Source organism: Gorilla gorilla, chromosome 8, assembly GCF_029281585.2.
Source record: "Gorilla gorilla gorilla isolate KB3781 chromosome 8, NHGRI_mGorGor1-v2.1_pri, whole genome shotgun sequence".
In the NCBI taxonomy this organism is placed as follows: Eukaryota; Metazoa; Chordata; class Mammalia; order Primates; family Hominidae; genus Gorilla; species Gorilla gorilla.
In genome coordinates this window covers 103,748,140-103,771,351 of record NC_073232.2, presented here as the reverse complement: position 1 = coordinate 103,771,351, position 23,212 = coordinate 103,748,140, and the positions used below count along the sequence as shown (strand labels likewise).

The window sequence follows — 23,212 nt, the reverse complement described above, 5'->3', positions numbered from 1 at the left end:
TTAAAGAAAAGAATTTTCAACCCAGAATTTCATCTCCAGCCAAACTAAGCTTCATAAGTGAAGGAGAAATAAAATACTTTACAGACAAGCAAATGCTGAGAGATTCTGTCACCACCAGGCCTGCCCTAAAAGAGCTCCTGAAGGAAGCACTAAACATGGAAAGGCACAACCGGTACCAGCCGCTGCAAAATCATGCCAAAATGTAAAGACCATCAAGACTAGGAAGAAACTGCATCAACTAACAAGCAAAATAACCAGCTAACATCATAATGACAGGATCAAATTCACACATAACAATATTAACTTTAAATGTAAACAGACTAAATACTCCAATTAAAAGACACAGACTGGCAAATTGGATAAAGAGTCAAGACCCATCAGTGTGCTGTATTCAGGAAACCCATTTCACATGCAGAGACACACATGGGCTCAAAATAAAAGGAGGGAGGAAGATCTACCAACCAAATGGAAAACAAAAAAAGGCAGGGGTTGCAATCCTAGTCTCTGATAAAACAGACTTTAAACCAACAAAGATCAAAAGAAACAAAGAAGGCCATTACATAATGGTAAAGGGATCAATTCAACAAGAAGAGCTAACTATCCTAAATATATATGCACCCAATACAGGAGCACCCAGATTCATAAAGCAAGTCCTGAGTGACCTACAAAGAGACTTAAGACTCCCACACAATAATGATGGGAGACTTTAACACCCCACTGTCAACATTAGACAGATCAACGAGACAGAAAGTTAACAAGGATACCCAGGAATTGAACTCAGCTCTGCACCAAGCGGACCTAATAGACATCTACAGAACTCTCCACCCCAAATCAACAGAATATACATTTTTTTCAACACCACACCACACCTATTCCAAAATTGACCACATACTTGGAAGTAAAGCTCTCCTCAGCAAATGTAAAAGAACAGAAATTATAACAAACTGTCTCTCAGACCACAGTGCAATCAAACTAGAACTCAGGATTAAGAATCTCACTCAAAACTGCTCAACTACATGGAAACTGAACAACCTACTCCTGAATGACTACTGGGTACATAACGAAATGAAGGCAGAAATAAAGATGTTCTTTGAAACCAACGAGAACAAAGACACAAAATACCAGAATCTCTGGGACACATTCAAAGCAGTGTGTAGAGGGAAATTTATAGCACTAAATGCCCACAAGAGAAAGCAGGAAAGATCCAAAATTGACACCCTAACATCACAGTTAAAAGAACTAGAAAAACAAGAGCAAACACATTCAAAAGCTAGCAGAAGGCAAGAAATAACTAAAATCAGAGCAGAACTGAAGAACTGAAGGAAATAGACACACAAAAAACCCTTCAAAAAATTAATGAATCCAGGAGCTGGTTTTTTGAAAGGATCAACAAAATTGATAGACCGCTAGCAAGACTAATAAAGAAAAAAAGAGAGAAGAATCAAATAGATGCAATAAAAAATGATAAAGGGGATATCACCACTGATCCCACAGAAATACAAACTACCATCAGAGAATACTACAAACACCTCTACGCAAATAAACTAGAAAATCTAGAAGAAATGGATAAATTCCTCGACACATACACTCTGCCAAGACTAAACCAGTAAGAAGTTGAATCTCTGAATAGACCAATAACAGGATCTGAAATTGTGGCAATAATCAATAGCTTACCAACCAAAAAGAGTCCAGGACCAGATGGATTCACAGCCGAATTCTACCAGAGGTACAAGGAGGAACTGGTACCATTCCTTCTGAAACTATTCCAATGAATAGAAAAAGAGGGAATCCTCCCTAACTCATTTTATGAGGCCAGCATCATCCTGATACCAAAGCCGGGCAGAGACACAACCAAAAAAGAGAATTTTAGACCAATATCCTCAATGAACATTGATGCAAAAATCCTCAATAAAATACTGGCACACCGAATCCAGCAGCACATCAAAAAGCTTCTCCACCATGATCAAGTGGGCTTCATCCCTGGGATGCAAGCCTGGTTCAATATATGCAAATCAATAAATGTAATCCAGCATATAAACAGAGCCAAAGACAAAAACCACATGATTATCTCAATAGATGCAGAAAAGGCCTTTGACAAAATTCAACAACGCTTAATGCTAAAAACTCTCAATAAATTAGGTATTGATGGGACATATCTCAAAATAATAAGAGCTATCTATGACAAACCCACAGCCAATATCATACTGAATGGGCAAAAACTGGAAGCATTCCCTTTGAAAACTGGCACAAGACAGGGATGCCCTCTCTCACCACTCCTATTCAACATAGTGTTGGAAGTTCTGGCCAGGGCAATTAGACAGGAGAAGGACATAAACGGTATTCAATTAGGAAAAGAGGAAGTCAAATGGTCCCTGTTTGCAGATGACATGATTGTATATCTAGAAAACCCCATTGTCTCAGCCCAAAATCTCCTTAAGCTGATAAGCAACTTCAGCAAAGTCTCAGGATACAAAATCAATGTACAAAAATCACAAGCATTCTTATACACCAATAACAGACAAACAGAGAGCCAAATCATGAGTGAACTCCCATTCACAATTGCTTCAAAGAGAATAAAATACTTAGGAATCCAACTTACAAGGGATGTGAAGGAACTCTTCAAGGAGAACTACAAACCAGTGCTCAATGAAATAAAAGAGGATATAAACAAATGGAAGAACATTCCATGCTCATGGGTAGGAAGAATCAATATTGTGAAAATGGCCATACTGCCCAAGGTAATTTACAGATTCAATGCCATCCCCATCAAGCTACCAATGACTTTCTTCACAGAATTGGAAAAAACTACTTTAAAGTTCATATGGAACCAAAAAAGAGCCCGCATCGCCAAGTCAATCCTAAGCCAAAAGAACAAAGCTGGAGGCATCACACTACCTGACTTCAAACTATACTACAAGGCTACAGTAACCAAAACAGCATGGTACTGGTACCAAAGCAGAGATATAGATCAATGGAACGGAACAGAGCCCTCAGAAATAACACCGCATATCTACAACTATCTGATCTTTGACAAACCTGAGAAAAACAAGCAATGGGGAAAGGATTCCCTATTTAATAAATGGTGCTGGGAAAACTGGTTAGCCATATGTAGAAAGATGAAACTGGATCCCTTCCTTACACCTTATACAAAAATTAATTGGAGATGGACTAAAGACTTAAATGTTAGACCTAAAACCATAAAAACCCTAGAAGAAAACCTAGGCAGTACCATTCAGGACATAGGCATGGGCAAGGACTTCATGTCTAAAACACCAAAAGCAATGGCAACAAAAGCCAAAATTGACAAATGGGATCTAATTAAACTAAAGAGCTTCTGCACAGCAAAAGAAACTACCATCAGAGTGAACAGGCAACCTACAAAATGGGAGAAAATTTTCGCAACCTACAAAATGGGAGAAAATTTTCACAACCTACTCATCTGACAAAGGGCTAATACCCAGAATCTACAATGAACTCAAACAAATTTACAAGAAAAAAACAAACAACCCCATCAAAAAGTGGGCAAAGGATATGAGCAGACACTTCTCAAAAGAAGACATTTACGCTGCCAAAAAACACATGAAAAAATGATCATCACTGGCCATCAGAGAAATGCAAATCAAAACCACAATGAGATACCATCTCACACCAGTTAGAATGGCAATCATTAAAAAGTCAGGAAACAACAGGTGCTGGAGAGGATGTGGAGAAACAGGAACACTCTTACACTGTTGGTGGGACTGTAAACTAGTTCAGTCATTGTGGAAGTCAGTGTGGCGATTCCTCAGGGATCTAGAACTAGAAATACCATTTGACCCAGCCATCCCATTACTGGGTATATACCCAAAGGACTATAAATCATGCTGCTATAAAGACACATGCACACGTATGTTTATTGCAGCACTATTCACAATAGCAAAGACTTGGAACCAACCCAAATGTCCAACAATGATAGACTGGATTAAGAAAATGTGGCATATATACACCATGGAATACTATGCAGCCATAAAAAATGATGAGTTCATGTCCTTTGTAGGGACATGGATGAAACTGGAAATCATCATTCTCAGTAAACTATCGCAAGGACAAAAAACCAAACACCGCATGTTCTCACTCATAGATGGGAATTGAACAATGAGAACACATGGACACAGGAAGGGGAACATCACACTCTGGGGACTGTTGTGGGGTGGGGGGAGGGGGGAGGGATAGCATTAGGAGATATACCTAATGCTAGATGACGAGTTAATGGGTACAGCACACCAGCATGGCACATGTATACATAACTAACCTGCACATTGTGCACATGTACCCTAAAACTTAAAGTATAATAATAAAAAAAAATACCCCAAGTTCAAGTTGGGTTAAGTCCAGATTCCACAAGACTGGCACAGATGAGAGGGAAGCACACATTGATGGAAGCTCAAATAAGTGGACCATATTGAGAGTCAATAAGGCCAATCAAAAACTTGTAGGCATACGAGTTGGCAAACTGACTTCAGAGATCAAGATATTAGTATAGAAATAATGGAGTAGATAGAAATCAGAGTGTGAACTCAAAGGTGCCTCCTTACGGCAATATTGGCGTGACGGAGGGGTGCGTGTGTGCTTGTGTGTGTGTGTGTGTGTGTGTGTGTGTGTTTGTATGCAAATAAAAGAAAGAAGTTATCAAAGGCAAATGTTCAAAAATGAGGCAATATAAATACTAACCTATAAGAATGTAGAATAGGTCTAGCACTGGCTTAGAGTGTCAAACAGAAAATCTCTATGCAAGAATAATTTATACCACGTGCAGCTTATGGACATGGGTGATTTACCAGAAACCATGTCCTTAAATATTTCTAGGTTTGTTTTGTTTGGTTAGGGTGTGAGGGGCATTTAAACCTTTAAAGGTTTGTTTTGTCTTGTTACAAAGTGAGTGGCACTTAGAAGTATTTAAGTAATGTACATTTCCCGTGATAAAACAATATAGAGTTACATAAGAAACATTAATACTATATACACAATTCTACCTCCCTGAGGAAACCATTAACAGATCGGTAAGCACCCCTCTATGCTCAAAGTACAAAAGGATTCCCTGCACTTAAAAACGTTGGATTCATATTCTACCTATAATGATGTAACTTACTTTTTTCACTTTACAATGTATTGTGGGCATTTCTCCTAGTCACTTTACATACATATCATATTCTTCTTAATAGAAGCATAGTATTTGCAGTATAGATTAACATAATTTAGTTAACTAATATAGATTGCTTCCAATATCACTACTATAAATAATGTATATTTTTTCCATTTATCTTTTTACCTATGTTATATCTTTATAACATCTATAAGCTTTTCCATTCAAACTACCTTTTGGTCTTTAGATAACAGTTTTATAGCTTTCTCCAAATAGATTTTATACATTTCCTTTTAGGTTTATTTTTATGTATTTCATATATTTTCCATAAAGTCTTCTAATTGATTATTGCTCAAATATGGGATGTCCATTACATATTTGTATACATACATTTATATAATATAGAAAATATATGTATATTATTTTATTTATAATGTAGCCACCTCTTTAATCAAATTTGCTTATTATTCACGAGTTTTGTATTTCATTCTCTTACTCTAGGTAACATTCACCTAAAAATAAAGATTTTGCTGCTTCTGGTAAATATGTATACAGCTTCTTTTTGTTGTATTAACTAGACCTATCAGAACAATGCTGAATAATTAATGTCTGCTTTTAAAAATAATTTAAAAATATACTTTTAGCCAAAATATATTTAAAAATTATTTACCATTCTTGATGTTAGGGAAAACAAGATGTGCAGGTGAACTTCTGTTTTCAGCAGCTTCTTTCTTCGGGCTAACAGCTGAAATAAAACTGCTGAAAGTGGAAATTTGGCCTTTGGCTCCTCTGTCCAAACCCTAAAAACAGAAAAGTTAACATTGCAGTATACTTCCTACTACCTATAAATTATTTTATTGCAAAAATCACAAACATTTATAAGAGATTTTAATTTGATGACGAGTAGATAATAGATAAAAACGTATATAAATTTGACTTACCTTTTCTAGGACTTAACTGTCTCATATATAAAACAGCCTTATTATGTATCCAATTACAAATTGAGAAGTTTGGAAATGGGAATAACAACAGTACCTATCTTATAGAGTTACTGTAAGATTTAACAGAGATAATGCACATAATTAGCATTGTTCCTTGCACATTATACACCCTCCTTTAATGTTAACTACTATTTTAACTGTGTATTTAAATACTATTTTTGTGACCTCCATAAATATTATTTTTAATAAATAGGATGCATGTGATACCTTACAGGCTGATTCACTGAAGGCTATCCTCTCATTTGATGCAACTTTACAAGTTCAGGTAAAAAGATAACCCTTTAGAGTTTATGTTTTTCTAAGCACTGTGATTGGGCATACCAGCATTTTTTTTTAGAAGTAGTGCTAAGCACTTGGGATCCTTAGGCACAGGTAATAGCAATCTTCTAAAACATGGAATCTAACAATTATCACATCTTTTACAAAATAACAACTCTATAAAATTCATAGTACTTATTTAATTAATCAGTATTTTGTAATTATATAAAAAATCTTCACACATACTTTGAAGAGCAAGATTAAACTATAGAGCTGCCTCAGGGCTTATTCTCAGCTCTCTGGGATCTTTTTATACTATGTTCCAATTTCCAGATGCTTAAGAGAATACAGCAGTTAACTTCTTTAACATCCACTTTTAAATTCTAAAGGTAACGTCTTCACTTTCACAGTAGAGGAAGAGTTTCTTTTTCATCTCCTCCTTCTTAATTCACCAGACTGATTGCCATTTACCTTTTCAGAATTCACTCATATAATATAGCAGAAGCATTTATGCTCACTAAATTCCCCATTCTCTTACAGTTAGGTAGAGCCATCTGATTCATTCTAACAGGCCACAAGTGGAAATGACGTCTGTCATTTCTGAGTCAGAAAGTACCAATGCATTTAAGACTGGGGCAAAACTCTAGCTCTTCTCTCTTTTCCTCGACTGTGGCAACCATCCAGGCTGAGTTGACATGTTAGAGCATCTGTTAGCTTGGGTTCTTGAGTGACTATGTGAAACAGAGCCAATCCTGACCAATGTTAGACTATATCATTAGCAATAATAAACCTTAATAGTTTTCAAACACTGAAACTTGGGGCTAATTTGTAACTGCAGAATAGCCTATCACAACTTGTTTCTGAAGCTTTTTCCAGTGTTCACCATTTCTATAAAACCAATCATTCTTATTTATTCTTGTAATTTATTTACATTGTTCCACTAAAATTATAATCATTTTAATGTTGGCCCTTCATGCTGGACTAGAAGTTCATCACAGAGCTTGTCATACAGTGAATCTTGTGCATAGGTGCTACACTTTAAATTTACTTTTTAAAGAAACTAAGAGCCCAAAGAGAATAAATTTCAGACACTATACACATAGAATTAAAAAGTCTCTAGAATTAAGAGACTTCTAGAAATTAGTTAACTACTTCATTTCACAGAAAGGAAAGTGGAACTGTCTGAGACTCACCTAAAGTGACCTAACAAGCAATGGAGATGTAATGGACACTACATGGGAACCTGAGGGACACTTCCATGAGTAAAGTAAAAACACATATGCATTTTTTTGGTGTGACATTTTTGCCTGTTCATAGATTTTATTGTAATTTGTTTTTGCTTGGTCCTTGATTCTTGGCCAGATTTCAGCTCAGTAATGTCTGGGTTAATATTTCTGTGTTAGGAAACAAGTCATTTGTTGAGTACTTGTTATACACCTACTAATACAGTACCTACTTTAATACATTATAACATTCCTATATGTATTTACGCCCCATTTTATAGATGAGGAAATTGAATTTCCATGCCCATGTTCACAGAGCTGATAAATGGGAAGCCAGGATTCAAACTCCAGTTTGAATGACCATGAAATCTGTATTCTTAACACTTATATTACAGTCTCCCACTATAGCAGCTGTCACTAATTAAGGGTTTAGCATGTGACAGTAGGTGTGTTGAACACATCAGCCTATTTTCACAACAACCCTTTGTGGCTGATGTAATCTCTACTTTTATAGATGTATGTTGAGTTAAATTTAATCGCTTTAGGAGCAATTCACCTAACCAGAGAATATTACATAAGCAGAACAACTAAGTGTACTTTAGGGAAACTTCGATGTCCTAAGCCATCTAGGAAAGACTAACATTTTCTTTTCTTCCCCCTTCCTTCACCTCTTCTTAATAAAAGAAGTCTCAAAGAATATTGCTTAGTTCACTTGTGGGATCTCCAAACAATAAAAATTAAGAATTCAATTAACAGTTATTCAACAACTATCAGTTCTAATGTCTAGTGGATTTACAGTCTCAAAGATAAGACAGAAAATTGAAAAGAGAGGTAAGACAGTGATACACAATACCTTTCCATAAAATAGTCAGTAAATTATGTAATTTGCATAATATTGGTAAATTAAAGCAATTTGTTCAGGTACACAAAACTGGTGTGTTGATTAGGAAAATGAAATATAAACAGGTTACATATTTGAAAAAGTAAATCATTCCTTATATGTATTAGGATGCTTAAATAAGAATTTTATTAATGACTGGGGCTAAGTTTGCTTATTTGTATATTTTGTTGTCAGAAAATCTTAATAATAGTGCGAACAAATGCCAAATTGGACACACAAATTTGACAGTTATAAGAAAGTAACCAATTTGTAAAATAAGGTTAGCCGTGCTTGTATAATAAATGGTCCCTCAGCAACAGACCTTTGTTAACTTAGCTGTAAATATCTACAATAATTTAACACATAGAAGGCATTTTTTCATTGACAACTGTCATGAACGTTATCTAAGACTAAGCAACAGTAGGATTTAGGGAGCAGTGAAGTTGGAATATAGAATCAGAAAGGGAGAATGGTCCAGCAAGATATGACTGGGAAGGTAGGTAGTGGCCATATTATGAGGCCTTCAGGCTACAGAGTATAGATTCTATCCTGAACAGAGATAGAGAAAAATCATTGAGGACTTCTAAGCAAGAAATGACATGATCATATCTGTATTTTAGAAAAAAATCACTATGGTAGCAGTCTAGGGAATAGAATAAAGGGCAGAAATACTGGAAGCTAAACCAGGCCTACTGGAAGACATGAAATTTGAATAGAGATAGTAATAATAGGGAATGAAGAGGAATGACAGCCTGGGCCAAGAAATGACCAAATTGTTAACAGCGATTTCAGGTGTAAGTCTGAAGCATAATGAAAATGAACAAACCCTCCCATAAATTATAAAGTAAGTGAAATAAACAATGTAAAATGCTTTCTTCAAATTTCAGAAGAATAGGCATATTTTGACACCTCACTGTATAGAAGAGGGCATCTTTGAAGAAAATTCTAGACTGGGTTTTATCAACATGATTTGTGAGTAACTACTAAAGGAACCAATGCTCACTAGGCAAAAGTATGCTTCGCATGATGAAATAATGAATTTTTATAACAGGGTTATTGTAATATAGCAACAGAAAACCTACAACAAGCTTGTCCAACCCACAGCCCCCAGGGTGCATGCAGCCCAGGATGGCTTTGAATGTGGCCCAACACAAATTCATAAACTTTCTTAAAACATTATAAATATTTTTTTGTGATTTTTTCTTTTTAGATCATCAGCCATAGTTTGTGTTAGTGTATTTTATGTGTGACACAAGACAATTCTTCCAATGTGGCCCAGGGAAGCCAAAAGATTGGACACACCTGATAATATAAGGACGGAACTGTGGGAAATATTGGCATGTATGATGTGAGCTGGCAAAGGAGATTAAGAATGAATGACCAAAGAAATCCAGAAGAAAGTGATGTGTTAAAAATATGGGAGGATAAAGTTTCAAGAAAAAAAAAAGGTCAATAATGTTAAATAATGAAGAGTGGTTAGGTCTAAAATGTGCCTAACTGAAATGGGCAACTATGAATCTTGAGGACAGCTGAGGTAACAGATTTAGGGTAATGGTGGTGGCAGGGACTATACAAAATAAATTGACAAACGAATGGGAAGTTAGAAAATGAAAGCAATGAGCAAGGATGACTCAGAAGCTTTACTGAAGGGGAAAAAAGCCTGAGGGGGGAAGAATGCAAAGGTTTGAGGGAAGATCTACTATGCACATTACCATGGCTGCCATCTAATGTTCCCTTATATTTAAATTGCCCCACTCATGGTCCCCATAGCATTGCTGTTATTCTTTGTGCAGGAATGGCTGTGGACTAGAGCTGAGGTAGGCACTCAACTAAGGGGCAACCCATCTGCAATTAGGGTAGCCATGTATTAGCTGGCTTGGCAATGATGGACATTGATGCTTCCTAGTATGTCAATCAGAGGTCTTTCCAGATTTTAGACAGAGGAATATAGAAAAGACTGACTAGCTAAAAGAGAATAGCAGAGGCACAAAAAACAGCCAGTCTCTCTTCCTTTGCTTTCTGCTTCCAATCTATGTGCCTCATTCCAATAAATTCTCTTTTGCCAAAAGGAGGCATAGTAGACTGATTTTCTTTTTTTCTTTTTTTTTTTCTTTTGAGATGTAGTCTTGCTCTGTCGCCTAGGCTGGAGTGCAGTGGCACGATCTCGGCTCACTGCAACCTCCGCCTCCTGGGTTCTACTGATTCTCCTGCCTCAGCCTCCTGAGTAGCTGGGATTATAGGCACATGCCACCATGCCCAGCTTTTTTTTTTTTGTATCCTTAGTAGAGATGGGGTTTCACCATGTTGATCAGGCTGGTCTTGAATTCCTGACCTCATGATCTACCTGCCTTGGCCTCCCAAAGTGCTGGGATTACAAATGTGAGCCACTGCACCCAGCCTGATTTTCTTTTTTTTTTTTTCGTAATCATAAAAGCTTAAACAACATAGAAAAAAATTCCTTGGTCTAATAAGTCTCTTGTTTGTAAAATAATTGTGCTCTTGACACGTTATATTTGAGATGACATGAAATTAATCAGACACTTTCACACATTGATAGAATAATAAAAGTCAATCCTCAAAACACTGGTTGCCCCACATCAGCTCATACAAGAGAAATCTTACAACCTAAGACTTTCATGAGAAAAAAAACGGGCATCATTTTGTGCAATGGCAAAATAATTAATATTAGAGAATCAAATCAAGAAGTTACTGGGTATTAATACGACACCAAACTCCAGACTAAATTAAACGTTAAAGAACATTACTTTACAAACCTTCTGAAATTTGGACCACAGCTATTACACCTGGCTTCGTGAGTTTTGTATACGTTATCTATGAGTCCTACAGGAGAACACTAAAGATGACGGCCTGGAATGTGGCCAGCCTACAAACAGTGGGCTGGGGGTGTTGAGGAATAGTAGTGGGATACTCAACCAGCTGTTCCAGATTGAAGATAAGTACAAATAGATAACACAGGGAAAAACACTAAGAATTCTTTGAGGGAAAGAAATACCCAAAATATTTCAACCTTTAAATAACAGATATCTATTTATTTCAACCTAATAAATAATAGACCTGACTCTCTAGGCAGAGGCTGACCATACATTTATTAAACTCGAATTCAATAAACGTTGCAAACAGCAGAAAAACGTAGTAATTACAATAACTAATCAAAAATCTTATTTCACAAGTACCTAATGTGGGCTTCAATGGTCTTTTTGATGATATAATCACATAGATTATATGTAAGATTATAATATAAAATAATCTCAAGATATTTAAACAGACAAATACTTAGAGTACCTGTTCTGCTATTAACATATAGTTAAATATTTTCAACCTTATTTTAAATTTTATTTGAATACATGAGTTCCTACTTTCAACCTCTACTGAGGAACAGACTGAATCTTAAATTTCCAATTTCTTCGTCATATTTTTCTACCAATGCCAACAAGAAGAATAACCATGGTTTTCCATGATCGCTTCTGAATTGACTAACAAGTGGTACTATATTCAAAATTCTGGTAAAATTTACTTTGATCATCCTCTATACTCCAAAAGTTGCCTTAGAAGATCAACATTTTTCTTCACATTCTAACCCAATCCTTGAAAAAAGGAGTAAGTGCTGGCTGTTCCATCACGAAATGCTTTAAAAGCCGTATCTCACTATCTTAGAGTTTCTGAATTAAAATATTTTAAATTGAACGTCTATGTCTATAAAATTCATCCTTTAGTCTCAATGAGTCCAAGAATCTGTGATGCATATAAAAACTACTTTTTCAAAAGAATGAGTAGCTTCCTGAGATACTGAGCAAAGGTTATTATGACAAAAGACTGATAAATAAACATATATTTATAGGTTTCAAGTTAAAATAGAAAACATTTAAGATACCCTACTTTACCAATTTTTAATAAACTGACCTAAACTACCAATCAGAGCCATCCTGGAGCCAACGATATAATTTACAGTCTACAAAGAGACTATTTTAGGCCTTGATCCTGGGTAAAGATATTTTGTTTCTCTTTTTGTATGTTTTTTTTTCACAGTTCCCTATTAGGATGGTGGGTTACAAAATCATGAAATGCTGACTTTGTTCTACATCCTTCTACTAAGATATGAAAAGTCAGCTACTTTCAAGGTACAAACTTCCCTCCCAACCTAAATAGCACCAGCCCAAGTAGAATTGGTTTAAGTGATATAAATCATATCTTTAAATGGAGACTAGGAAATAAGGATGTGGATTCTGAAACAAAATTTTGTCACAAAAAAAAAAACAACGCAATTGATCATATACATGACTGAAAATTAGCCCTACAAACATTAGTCCTGAAGCTCAGAAATTTCAGTTCATTTATCACTAGGAAGGCAAGGTGGCATTAGAGATTTTATTCATTTATTTTATAATATAGGAAAAGATAAAAATACATGAATACATTATGGTTATACAGTAAAATACTACTTTTAAAATATGCAATTTGATCCAGTCAAAATTCCTCAACCAATTAAGAGTCTTGTTCTTTTTTTTAACAAAAACATCTAGAACAAAACCAAGTTACTTTGAAATACATTAAGCAGACTCAAATTTCAGACTGACTTTTTCAATTCAGCTGAATTGGTAAAATCTCAATAATTTCTATTTTTAAAAGGCACATTCATTGGCGATCATTAAAAAGTCAGGAAACAACAGGTGCTGGAGAGGATGTGGAGAAACAGGAACACTTTTACACTGTTGGTGGGACTGTAAACTAGTTCAACCATTGTGGAAGTCAGTGTGGTGATTCCTCAGGGATCTAGAACTAGAAATGTCATTTGACCCAGCCATCCCATTACTGGGTATATACCCAAAGGAATATAAATTATGCTGCTATAAAGACACATGCACACGTATGTTTATTGCGGCACTATTCACAATAGCAAAGACTTGGAACCAACCCAAATGTCCAACAATGATAGACTGGATAAAGAAAATGTGGCACATATACACCATGGAATACTATGCAGCCATAAAAAAGGATGAGTTCATGTCCTTTGTAGGGACATGGATGAAGCTGGAAACCATCATTCTCAGCAAACTATCACAAGGACAAAAAAACCAAACACCGCATGTTCTCACTCATAGGTGGGAAATGAACAATGAGAACACATGGACACAGGAAAGGGAACATCACACACCTGGGCCTGTTGTGGGGTGGGCGGGGGGAGGGATAGCATTAGGAGGTATACCTAATATTAAATGATGAGTTAATGGGTGCAGCACACCAACATGGCACATGTATACATATGTAACAAAACTGCACGTTGTGCACATGTACCCTAAAACTTAAAGTGTAATAAAAAAAAAGAAAAAAGTAAATGAATAAATGCAGTCTCTAAAGCAGAAAAAAAGGGCACATTCATTTCATTATTTCAAAACATGTTTTTTGATGGCTCACTAGAATGTCACACAGATATCCTCCAAGTTACAAATATCAACTTAAGAGTAAGTAGTTATTCATATAGCTCACCAGTATAACATTTTACCACTCAAGAAGGGATTCTTCACTCAGAGTTAACTACAAAACTATAAAAAAAGGAGAAAAAATAGGGAAATCAAAGCCTCTCAGAGCTTTCTCATCTCCACCTACTTCCTCATTCATCTTCTGTTGATCTTTCTCTACTCTTCTTCAACTTTAACCAAAAATAGTTAATTTCCAAACACTATGCCAAAAGAAGTTGCTACTCTGGCAATAGTATCTGTACACCTTTTGAAGGCTCTTTCTTTTCCCTTTCAAAAGAAATTAATATGAACTGAGACATATACCAGCCCCAAAGAGTTCAGAGAGTGCATGACATCCCTTAATTCTGGGGAGTGGTGGGGTGGTGGGAAGGATAATAACTCGGAGGTGAGGGGGACGGTGGAGGTTTATAAAGGCAAAGGCAATACATACAGGGCCTGAGGCTTGATACAGAAGGCTGTTAAGGAAAGTACCAAATCCACAGGACAGGAGTAGAGGAGTAAGGGCTGGCTGGCTTACAAACAGCTTTTCAGCTACAGATGTTGCTTTATAAACACAATCATGTGTCACTTAACAATGAGGATATTTTCTGAGAAATGCTTCATTAGGCAACTTTGTAGCTGTGCAAACATCACAGAGTGTACTTACACAAATCTAGATAGTACAGCTTACTACACACCTAGGTTATATGATATAGCCTATTACTCACAGGATACACACACCTATAGAGCATGTTACCATGCTGAATACTGTAGATAACTGTAACACTAAGTATGCATCTAAACATATTTAAACAGAAAAGGCATTAGACTGCCTTCAGATTATGTGATCTGTCATTGACTAGAACATTGTTACGTGACACACGACTTTAATAATCTCATCTAACACTGAGTGCTTACTTTGTACAAGGTTTTTTTCTAAATGTTTTATGTGTGTTAATTTAGACTTCATTTCTACCTTATGCAGTAGGTTCAATTATTATTTTCACCATTTTATAGATGGAGAGTTATAAACAGCAAAGCAGAATCATACTTGACTTTTTTGGAGGTTCTCTGGCTCACAATTTATAATGACCGCTTTTCTCCAATTGTTAAATATAGTCATAAATTATTTGTGTCCTAATGGGTTATTCATGAAGGGGAAAATAAGCAAGCACTACATTATGGCTTTGTGGTTTAAAAAAAAAGTTGACAAAGAGACTTTACAACCCACTCAAACTTAGAGACATGCTGGGTATATAAAGCCATAGCCCTCCCTTTTTATGTACTAAGTCTCTTGGACTATTTTGCTTCAATCAGATTGATTTTACACATAATTTAATGATCTATTCATACCATAAAAAAGCAATTAGATATCCTAGAACATATCTTTCCCATGATTTTTCTATCTCTAGTAACAAATATCTGAACGAATTTGTTACTGGACAACATGCTCTTTTTCAAACTAGAAATACTGCCATAGGTGCAGCTTCTTTGTACCACATGGTCCCTATTACCTATGACCACAAATGCCGAGTGTTCAGAATTGGGCAAAGAACATAAGTCAGAAACATCTCCGTTATAAAGCAACCACTGTCCCTGACTAGCCATTTTACTCCTTAGCAAGGTACACATAACCTGACTCTCAGATTCTTTTTCTGTGAAGTGGAAAAATATCTTCCTCACAGGGTTGTTGTGATTGCTTTTGGTTGCATTATTTAACTAAATAAAAGAATACATGGCAAATGCTTAGCACAGAGGCACTCAATAAGTAGCTATTATTGTTATAAACACTTATTTTGTATATTTGTAATATCTGTAGTTTATTCAATTACTTAAACATCATCACCATAGCATTCATTCTTTCCCATCTCACCTCTTGTTTAGAACATAATGAACAAAGAGCACAACATTTTCCATACAAGATTGTTCCAAATACCTAGCTGGGCATATTGTTGTTAAGTACACACACACACACACACACACACACACACACACACTTTCTCTAATTTGGAATGCTATTGACCTCATCTGGAAACCTGAGTCCTTTTCCTTTATTAATCTTTCTTCTCTTTCATTTCTGCTGTCTACTTAGGTCCCATATGGTGTGTATGCTCCCATCCCTTACACTCTGTCCTGTGGCCACCACCTTAGTGGATGCACTCATTGCCTCAGGCATGAGCTACAAAGCTCTTTTCTTCACTTTCTTCCTCCTCTAGTTTAACTATACACTACCACTGATTTCATTATGTTGTTCCTCTATTTCAGAAATTCCAATAGCTTCCCACTAACCGCAGGGGGAAAAAAAACTGTCTAAGCTTTTCTGCCTAGTGATCTGGCTCCAGCCCCCATGCAATCTTTCTTACCTCCCACAAGTTCCCAGCATGCTTCCACTGGGCTCGCTTTATTACTCACTAATTTTTCCTTTTAAGCCTTGCTCATGCTGTTTTCGTCACTGGATTACTTTGCCCACTTTCTTCTGCCTATCCAAATCCTATCATTTTTCAATGGCCAGCCAGCTTAAATAATTACCTTTACTTCAAGGCCTTTCTTCACAGTTCTGCACACAGTGATCTCCTTTCTCTCATCTCTGATAGTACCAATTGTTTCTATGGCTCATTGTGGCTTTTACATATTGCTTTGCTTTTCATGTGTTAACCCTGCATACCCTGAGGCAGAGACCATTTTTTAAAACCTTGTCTTTTTGCATTTTTTGTAGCACCTAGCACAAAGCTAAACATAACAGATGTTCAATAATTGGTAGTTACATTTTGTCCCAGGGACTCCATCAACCCCATTTATACACACCTGATAAGCAAACTTCTCATTCTTGTTACTAAACTTTCCATCAAATTCTCTCGACACACCTTATGCTCACCCTCAAGCTCTTCCCCTTGTCTTCCATTATAGGCTAACATCCCTTTAAAATTCTCAACTAAATTCCTCCCATTTCTCTTCACCTCTCTGATCTAAGTCAAATCTAGCTCTTTCTTGAACCCACTGTACTGGTACCCTATCCAGAGGGTTCTACCCCATGTAGAACCTCTCTTTTCTGTTCACCTGATTAGGTGTAGAAGTAGACAGTCAAATTCATCCTCACTGCCACTGTTATTTCTGCCCCACCTCTAAGCATTTTCTTCTTTCTCATTCACCACTTTTTTAAACATCTGTAATACATCAGTAACTAATTTATAATATTCCACTCCAATCCATCAACCTCAGTAAATTTAATATTCACATCATCAGCCCTTCATATCCATACATTACTTCAAATTCTTTATTCTGTTTGACTCCATGGATTTGCATCACCTCTCCACAGCAGCAAGGCCAAGACCCAAACACTGAAAGTCTCTGAGGGCTCCATCTTGAGCCTCTTGAGCATTTCTAACTGGAACCACTGCCACTGCCATTTCTTTCAATTCCCCACCACGCCTGATTTCTACTGTCTCTTGTTCACTTAATCCATACCTGTCACAAGTCCATTTCAAACGCTGCTCCACAAACTAAGTAGATTTGGGAGATGGTAATTAAAAAATACAGATTCCTACACCTTGCCCATGGAGCTTTTAATTCAGTATATAGAGTGTCAAGTTTCAATCTTGGTATACTCAGGGAATTAAATTAAAAAAAGATGCCTGAGCAACATCCCCAGAAATTCTGATTTAACAATACTGCATTTGGGCCTGGATAATGATGGCTTTAAAAGTTTCTCAGTTAATTCTACTGTGCATCTAAGGTTGAAAACAGGTGCTCTAGGGTGAGATGTAGGAATGAGGACTTTAATGTGCTACCAAGGTAACTCTGTGGTCAGTCAGGCTTGAAACCACTGTGTTAGGCACCTCCTTACTAGCTGGAATGGACTTCCTTCACGTTTAGATGGTCTTAGGATAAAACACTTCAGGGCTGCCCTTTCCAGCATTCTTTCTCCCACCCCTGTACCTTTTTGTAAACATAAAGGATACAGCCTAACTCTTCAACCTTATTTAGGGCCACTGTAAACTGACCTTCTACTTATTTATAATATTTATATTATTTTATTCATATATATTCATTTATAAATGCGGTACAATGATTTTCTGAAAAAGCCACTATTGTAGGGTCACGAATTGAGTCATAGACACAAACTAGACAGGCAGAACCATTAGGCTGGGGCAAAAAGGAACAATCACTGGAATGTCTCAAAGAAAAAGTTATTGATGACAATTAGGTTCCTAAGCAAACCTCTAGGAGCTCTGTTTAATCTACAGGAGGCTGAAAAACAACTCAAGAGGCCACAAGCTGTACTTCCCTGCCCACCTACCTCACACATCAAGACCTCCTCCCCTCCCCACACATACCAAGGCCTTCCTAGCTGCTGTGAAAGTCAATCACCACCCCAGTTCTCCTGGATTTCTTATCCTTTGGATGGACTAAGGACCAAGCATAGATTTTGTACACTTAAGCTTTTCACTGCTATTAGCTCTGAATTCTAGCTTTGAAGTCTCTCTTTGACAAATACACACACACACACACACACACACACACACACACACACACATTCTGCCACAGATCCTGTCATAAATTCTGTTTTTTTTTAAAAAAAAATAAGAAATCAATGGTACTGACTCTGAAAGACTTTATAAGGCACAAGCAAGGCTGAGGCAGGAGAATGGCTTGAACACGAGAGGCGGAGATTGCAGTGAGCCGAGATCAGGCTACTGCACTCCAGCCTGGCGACAGAGCAAGACTCCGTCTCAAAAAAAAAAAAAAAAAACAAAAACCCTCAAGTTTTGTATATTTATCCTTATCCTCTTCTATTCCAACTCATATCTTTTCAAAGTTTAATTCAAGATTTAAATTTTTTCTTGAATATATTCTTCTCTTTGTCTAGTAGTACAAGTCCATAATCCTCTATTTACAATTTCAAAGTCCTATACATTCTTGAAACTGAAGTGTCTTTGCAACTCATTTGGTGGCAAAAACATGCACCTAATCTGAAATGACATGACGCTACTGACTTTTTCCCTTTAGCATGAACACATAATTTCATTACAGTTATTAATATGGTTGATTAGAGAGAACTGGCTAGGACCTTACTGTGGGTATTAAATAATATATGATATATGTACCGAATCACCTTTCTAAAATCTGAAAAACTTGAAATCCCAAAGCAGACTGTAGACTTGTATCCACACTTGCAAATTTTTATTCCAAAACGGCAATTTTTCAGTTACACTGAGATGAATAGGTTTTTGGGAGAGCGTTTGCTTGAAGACCTAAACCCACTCATTTAACTGTTTCTATAAGTACATACATTTACTGTTTTAAACAACCAACTTAGAAATGAACTGCTGGAATTCTGTGAGTTAAAGACTTCCTATATAAAATCTGAAAACCTAAGGTACCAGCAGCAGGAACCAGGTCTCCAAGCAGCTGGGTGACAAATTCCTTCAAAGCATTTTCTAGGGTAATCCCTAACCCCAGCTCCAATCTACCAATCAATTGTAGCTACGCTTTTAAACGTGTATCATTACTGTTCGCAATTTGCTCCATTGATTTAAAGAGCTTGTTTTAACAATTTCCAGTTATCAGGGCCCTCAGACATTTTTGAAAAACCTACCGAATCCAAAAATTATTCCTAACACCAATACAGTACTTAACGAAGAGTGAGCTATTTTAGTAAGTTCTTAGTCATTTAAGAGGGAGGTTTTAAGAAATGAATTGCAAGTAGGAATAAAGAAAATGTATAATGTTCACTAAACTTTTACTATTTTGTCACACACAGCTGCATGACAAGTCATGATCTTTAAATATATCAAAGCAAACTTTCAAAAAGTACTTAAATATTATGTCAAAATAAAAAATTGCAAAATCCGAGGTTTTTTTTTTAAATTGTGCTTCAAATTAACCAGTCACAACCACCAGTAAAAATAGGGAAAGAGGGGGAGGGGGCTGTCCCATGACATCATCTGGCAATATGCAGTTTGAAGCCTGACAGCGCTCTCCAAATAACCCTTACGAAGATACAGCTGGGAAATCATCCCTGTCAAGCTTAGATAACTTGGGTTTAAATAAAAGGTTCAAAAAGCCTCCCCCCACCTGAGTCACATGTCTGTACCATATGAAAAATAAAACCATCACTGATGCATCTACCTCCCACTACACTGACAGCAACGGAAAGGTCACAATTAAGTGGAAACTCGCCGCAGAGCCTGTTTAATCTGAAGGGGGAAGGGAAAGAAAAGCGAAGAAAAGGACAAAAATCTGCGCGCCTCCAAGGCAGGTAGGCAGGCACCTCCGTGGAAAACCCACTCCCGCCTGCTGACACCTATGCTCATCCAACAGATCATGCCGACTCAAGATGCAGGTCATTCTCTTAGAGAAAGTGAGGGCCCAAGCCCCAGAAAATAACCCAAACATCCAGCGGAACCGACCACCCCCAACATTTCCCGAGGGTGGTAGGTGTACCTCGCGAAGTGTTCGGGGCTGTCCACGAGGCACAACTCTTTTATTTCTGCCCAAGGAAGGGCGGCCTGAGTGCGTCTCCCTGGAGTGCCAGGGGGTGCCCAGGGTAAACGCGGGCCTCCTGACGGCCCTCGCCCGGCCGCCGTCCCTCCCGACTCCCGCCGTCGGGGCGCCAGACGGCCCCGGCCCACCACCTACCGCGGTCGCGCCGGCTCCCGCCGATACGATGGGCGGCAGCTTCTCGCGCTCCGACTCCTTCCCTTTCCTCTCCTCAGGCGCGGCCGCCGCCACCACCAGCGGAGTGGCGGGCGAGGGTACCCGAACCGCCTCACTCATGTCGGGCCGGGCGGCGGGTGCGCCAGGCGGCGGCGGCGGCCTCAGTGCTGCTGGGGCTGGCGCTGCTGCTGCCGCCGCGGCCGCGAGAGGGCTCTGGGCTGCCGCTTCTAGCCGCCGCTGCCGCCGCCACTCCGCCCCCGCCCGCGCCCGCGCCCGCGCCCGCGCCTTTGCGCGCGAGCCCGAGGCCGCCCCCGCGCGCGCCAGCCCCGCGGACGCGGCTCCCCACAGGTCCCACAGGTTTCTTGCTCTCGCCTCCCCCGCCCGCCCGGGGCTCGCGCGTCGCGGGTCGGGAGCGCCGGCGGTAGCCCCCCTCGTCAACCCCGAGGGCCCGGAGAGAAGGCGACACGGTCGACGCCCGACCGCCATATTGTTTGCAGAGTGTCGCCCGAGATGACGAGGAGACCCCGCACCCGGGCCGCGCAGGAGAACCTGGACTAGGGACGGGCAGTCGGGGAGACAAGTCGAGCCCTGCAAAGGGTCGGACGGGGATAGAGTGTCCGAGTGGTACCAGTAGGGCAGGACGTAGGCACAGACTACCCTTCACGGACGGCCCTGGCCTGCGGCGCCGAGTCCCGCGGGCAAGCGCCCTCGGGGTCTGGGCTGGTGGCCTTTCGCCTTCTTCCAGGCGCCCACAAAGCTGTCCGCCTTGGGGCTTCTGCCTTCTTATCCTTGCCCGCCCTCCTGAGCCCAGGAGAGGCGGCCCGGAGCTTGCGCAGCCCGGGGAGACAGCCTTCCTGGCTCAGCAACCGACCCTTTTGTACACGCCTGGATGGCCTCAGCCTACACAGGAAAAGCCTGGAGGTGGGGAGGAGTGCGACGTGGTGGGCCCCCCCTTTCCCCTTCCCCCATAGGATTGGACGGCCAGTCCACACTTTCCATTCCTGTTCCTCTCGTCCCTCTTTGACTGCCAAATCCGCCTCTCCCTTCCCGTCCCCATGCGCCTACGTTTTGCTCTCTCCCCGCAACCCTTTGCTGTCTCCTATCCGTCCCTTCCTTGTTCCTTTCCGTTTATGTTAGAGATGTACATACCCAAACTCTGCTGCACAGTCCTCAATCAAATCATTACAAATAGGAGTAAAAACTTGAAAGCCGAAGAAGAGAGCTTTTAATTATGAAATTAAAATACCCCCCACCTCCACCACCAGGACACCTAGACAATTTCCTTTCCTTTCTTGTCGCCCCCTCCTTTTCCTTTTTCTCAGTCTACTGGAGCGGCGGGAACACCTGCTGATCTAGGAGAAAAGGGAGTAAGAATGCGCTGTATCGCCTGTTAAAAGCAAGGAATTTCGATATTCAGCTCTGTCAGATTTTTTATCTGTGCCTTCATTATTTTATTCGAGGTTGAGTGAATTTTTAGATCAAGAGTACCTAAGTCCAAATATAAGAACCAAAAATATCTCTGAAACAAACCCAAATATGATTTCGGGGTATCTATTGTTTACATAATTTGGAGTTATTAGTATAACTAAATACTAGTTATGGTGCATCATAAGTTTGCATGTTTTCAAACCCACAATTTGTAACAAGTAGATCTGAAGCAAACAATGTTGCCTTCTAAATTTTGAATTCTGACTCATTTATAGAAAGGCTTTCTACTTTAATATAGTTGCTGTTGCCACCTATTTACTTGTTAATTAACAAAAGGTATAGAATAAGTGCCATATAGTCAGCAAAAAGTATTTCAGTGCTAATAGCCTTGGAGGGAAAATGATGTATGTCGGCATTACTTTGAAGCATCCTCCTCCTTTCTATTAATATTTTTCTTAAATTCTTTTTCAGGATTTTCTTTCCTTCTTAAAACTACTGAAATACTCATCCCATAGAGAGGAACATAACATTATTTTCTGCTTTTAGCAGGTCTGTATGCTGATCATGGATACAGGAACAACTCAAATGTTATTTTATAAAATGAAGCCTTTATTTTAACTGCAATTCCAGATATTCTGTGCTAAGTCTAGGTTGATAGAACAAATACTAGAGGGAAAAGTATCCTCTTTCCTATTGTTTTCAACTAGATTTAGTAATTTGCTATAAAAATGTTTGGATGAGAAACCACTTGGATAACAGGCCTTCTGCTTTCTTTTTTCATGTGTGAGACTAAATAAAAGTGTGTCTGTACATGTAGTCACATTCAATAGAACAAACTGCTTAAATATTGGCAAAACAAGGCAAGTCAGAAATGTTAATTTCTGCTACTGCACCAGAGTAGATAACCCATTTCTTAACAAATTCTCTGATTAATTAGCTTGTGAGTTCCATGTAAAAAATGATAATTTGTTCATGTTTCCTTTTACTTCTTATTAAATGAATGTCCTCAATCCACCACCTCATCCCTCCCTCATACATAGTCCAGGAGGGGGCTGGAGAATGGGAATGGGGCCTGCTGGAAAGCTGTAGAGTTATAGCTCTGGGGGAACTCGTGGTGTGCTTGAGAGACACATTCCCAACTGCCATCAGTGTGCTTCTGGAGACCC

General features: G+C 38.6%; 1 protein-coding gene across 2 annotated transcripts in view; it reads right to left on the bottom strand.

Moving 5' to 3' along the window:
* Window positions 1–21,492, bottom strand: part of HECTD2 (HECT domain E3 ubiquitin protein ligase 2) — a 104,423-nt gene extending 82,931 nt beyond the window's left edge. The window contains exons 1-2 of one of the 2 annotated variants that reach the window (XM_063710319.1): window positions 21,247–21,492; window positions 5,793–5,922 (exon numbers count right to left, since the gene is read on the bottom strand). Coding sequence is in view for 1 of the 2 variants with exons in the window: in XM_004049786.5 (XP_004049834.3) it covers window positions 5,793–5,922; window positions 20,601–20,738 (268 nt within the window). In the remaining variant the exon portion in view is untranslated. Of the gene's footprint in view, window positions 1–5,792; window positions 5,923–20,600; window positions 20,875–21,246 lie in introns of those variants that run through there. The other variant, XM_004049786.5, reaches the window with a different exon arrangement.
* Between the last annotated feature and the right edge of the window lie 1,720 nt (window positions 21,493–23,212).